At 33.5% G+C, this 3,543-nt stretch overlaps 1 protein-coding gene across 1 annotated transcript in view; it reads left to right on the forward strand.

Moving 5' to 3' along the window:
• The first annotated feature begins 358 nt into the window (after window positions 1-358).
• Window positions 359-3,543, forward strand: part of LOC111086104 (osteomodulin-like) — an 11,063-nt gene continuing 7,878 nt past the window's right edge. Inside the window, exons 1-2 of the mRNA XM_022387653.1 lie at window positions 359-511; window positions 1,861-2,567. Of these exons, the coding sequence (XP_022243361.1) occupies window positions 1,867-2,567 (701 nt within the window). The 5' untranslated portion in view covers window positions 359-511; window positions 1,861-1,866. The remainder of the gene's footprint in view (window positions 512-1,860; window positions 2,568-3,543) is intronic.

Consider the following 3,543-nt stretch of genomic DNA (forward strand, 5'->3'; position numbering starts at 1 on the left):
ACTAAACTTTGTTATCCAACGTTAGATAACTGAGTGAACATGAATTATCAACTCACAGATGCGTAATATAACAATAGCTGATTTCACGAATGAACTAAACGGAATTACTTTTGTTGCCAATATTACATTTAAAGTCGCTTTGTGAGACCACCCTTTTTCAACGTTTAAAGTCGTTTTGTGTAACCAGCCTTTTAAACGTTTAAAATTGTTGTGTGTGATCAGCATTTTTCAACGTTTAAAGTCGTTTTGTGTAACCAGCCTTTTAAACGTTTAAAATTGTTGTGTGTGATCAGCATTTTTCAAAGTTTAAAGTTGCTTTGTGCAAGTCAACCTTTTCAAAGTGTTGCAGTTGGTTTTAGTAACGGAAATTTGTTTTCAAGACTGAAACTCAGATAAAAAAGTATTTGTTATATATATTATTGAACTTTAGACTTTAATGATAACCTTTACAACAGCTATACTGCGTTTCTCGTACAAGCTGTTAACAGGCCAGAAGCTACTGCATGAATAAGTAAGTCTTCGAGAACTTCTATTTCTTTCTCAAAAATAAATGTTAATGAATACAGATATTTCTACTTTAACTCGTATATTTTGAAATATGATATCGTTTATATTATTTCAATAAAAATAACTTTTCATCATAATTAGGTACCTTAGATTTAATACGTTATAAATAGGTTTAAATAAAAACACAAACTCTGAAACTGGAACAAAAACTTATTTTACTACCACGATTTTTCTTTCATCAAGGATTTTGTGAATTTTTGAATTTCATGACAATAATGTACTTTAACTTTTTATTAATCTGATTTGAGATAATTAATTTCTTTTCAAGTTTAAACTAACACTGCAGGTGATTTTATCATGGCAACATTATCAACTGAACTATCCGTAAAGTAAATATTATTACGTAATAGGTTGTCAGGGTCTTTCATGTTTAAATTAATCCTCAAACCTTCATCTCTATTCAGTTGAACTGCCCGAAAGGGTAGTCAGAAACTGACGAAAATCAGCAATACCTTTTTCTTTAACTTGTTAGAATTTGGATGTTTAGGTCAACAGCATTACGGCAGAAATTTAGAATAAGGTGGTCTAGCTTAAACATTTTGTAGGCTTTAGGAAATTCCGAAAATATTTATGGTTTGAAGTGCACTGCAAGCGAGACTACATGTTTATTTATACTTTATTTTCTACAATTGATGTTGGTATCTGTTGCAGACTTTGTATTTTCTTAGTACAATGTGAATGGGCAAGTACCATATCGGTTTACAACTTACTCACCAGGCAGACGTTATACTTCAAAATCACGTTCTGGCCAGGATAAATCTGTTATATATTAATTTACACTGGGCCAACTAAATACGCTTTAAAAGGCTGTGGCTGTTCACACACACACACACACACACACACACACATATATATATACTTCTACCTAAGCAGTTAAATATAGTACGATACGGTTTTTAAACTGAAGGATTTAAATAGCAATATGTATGTATGTCTACATTATATTGTGTAATAAAGTGTAAAATGATTATTAAAAATGGATTATCATTCTTGGAATTGTTACGTACACAAACCTCAATTAAGTAATAAGTAGATACTATCCAGTTTATTTTTGAAACTTTCAGGAACTTTTATTTCAGTATAACGTATTCACCATCTACACACACATTCATGTATACATATCCAGGATATGTGCATCACGATCAGTAACAAACCAAATCCTGGCGATGCCCATGATTATGAATGTAAATCCGTAGTTTGATGCTAGTTATTAACTCTTGTGAAAATTATGTGATAAGTTTAGATAGATTTATTTTTTACTTAGATAGTTATCCTTAATTATTATTGTTTCAGGTAGCCATGTTGCGTGGTTCTGTACTAGCACTTTTACTTTTGTCAGCCATTGCTAATGGCCAGTCCGTTGTACAAGATCATCAAGATGGAAATCAACCATCTGACGACTGTCCTAACAAAGACTTAATAAAACCTTGCTCGTGTTCAGAAGAACTTGGCAAAAAGCATCTTAAATGTTCAAGTATTGGCTCTCCTTTAGAGCTGCGTAAAGTTCTCAATAATTTGAAAACAAAACAAAATACAGTAGCAGTAATGGAACTATCAAATACTAATTTTTTTAGTTTTCCTGAAAACGCATTGTTTCAAACTCAATTCAATGAAATGATCTTTAATAATGTCACGATTGTTAAAGCTCATTTTAAAGACGGGAAAAACATTTTCATGGGTCTAGAGCACACTTTAAAGATTGTAAATATATTTAACAGTAACATTTCAAGTGGGATCTTGTGGAATGCTCTTGAACCTCTTGAAGAATTAATAGTCCTTGAAATAAGTAATGCAGAACTTAATCCTCTTCCTGCATTGAGTGAATGGTTAACTACCTACCAGCTTGGCAAATTATTTCTCACCAGTAATTCGATATCAGAAGTAGACGAAAATGCATTCTCCAAATTCGACAAACTTTCACGCTTGAGCTTGAAAGACAACAACATTAAAGAGATCAAGGCTTCGATGTTTCCTACGAGTCTTACCTTCATTGATCTCAGGTGAGTCGTCCTATTATAGTGTAAACAAATTAGAATTACATTAGCTTTATAAATCTTTTTAGTTTTCGAAAACCTCACTTGAGTGACGGTTAACGTGTTACTATCCCACAATCTAAACAGGTCTATAAATCAATGTCACCGACTTACAATGTAGAACAGACTTCAATTCAACGTCACCATACCGCAATTTAAATCTTTCTACCAATAATGTCACTATACAGCAGTCTAAATTAATGTCACTATCTCACAGTCTAGAGCCATCTTCAAATCAATGTCACTGTTCCCAATCAGAGTCGTCTTCAAACCAATGTCACTATTCCCTGTTCTATAGTCATCTTCAAACCAATGTCACTGCTTCCAGTGTAGAGTCATTTTCAAATCAATGTTACTATTCCCAGACTATAGTCATTTTCAAATAATGTTACTAGTGACATTGGTTTGAAGAATATACACTGGGAATAGTGACATTGGTTTGAAGATTACTATAGACTGGGAACAGTGACATTGGTTTGAAGATGACTATAGACTGGGAATTTTCCCAGTGTAGTCATCTTCAAACCAATGTCACTGTTCCCAGTGTAGAGTCACCTTCAAATCAATGTCACTATTCCAAGTCTAGAGCCAGCTACAAATCAATGTCACTGTTCCCAGCATAGAGCCATCTTCAAATTAATGTCACTATTCCCAGTGTAGAGCTTTCTTGAAATCAATGTCACTGTTCCCAGTATTGTCATCTTCAACCCAATGTCACTGTTCCCATTGTAGTCATCTTCAACCCAATGTCACTGTTCCCATTGTAGAGTCATTTTCAAACCAATGTCACTGTTCCCAGTGTAGAGTCATCTTCAAACTAATGTCACTGTTCCCAGTGTAGAGTCATACTTCAAACCAATGTCACTGTTCCCAGTGTAGAGTCATCTTCAAACCAATGTCACTGTTCCCAGTGTAGAGTCATCTTCAAACCAATTTACTATTC

The sequence above is a fragment of the Limulus polyphemus genome, unplaced genomic scaffold (genome assembly GCF_000517525.1).
Source record: "Limulus polyphemus unplaced genomic scaffold, Limulus_polyphemus-2.1.2 Scaffold848, whole genome shotgun sequence".
Classification (NCBI taxonomy): Eukaryota; Metazoa; Arthropoda; class Merostomata; order Xiphosura; family Limulidae; genus Limulus; species Limulus polyphemus.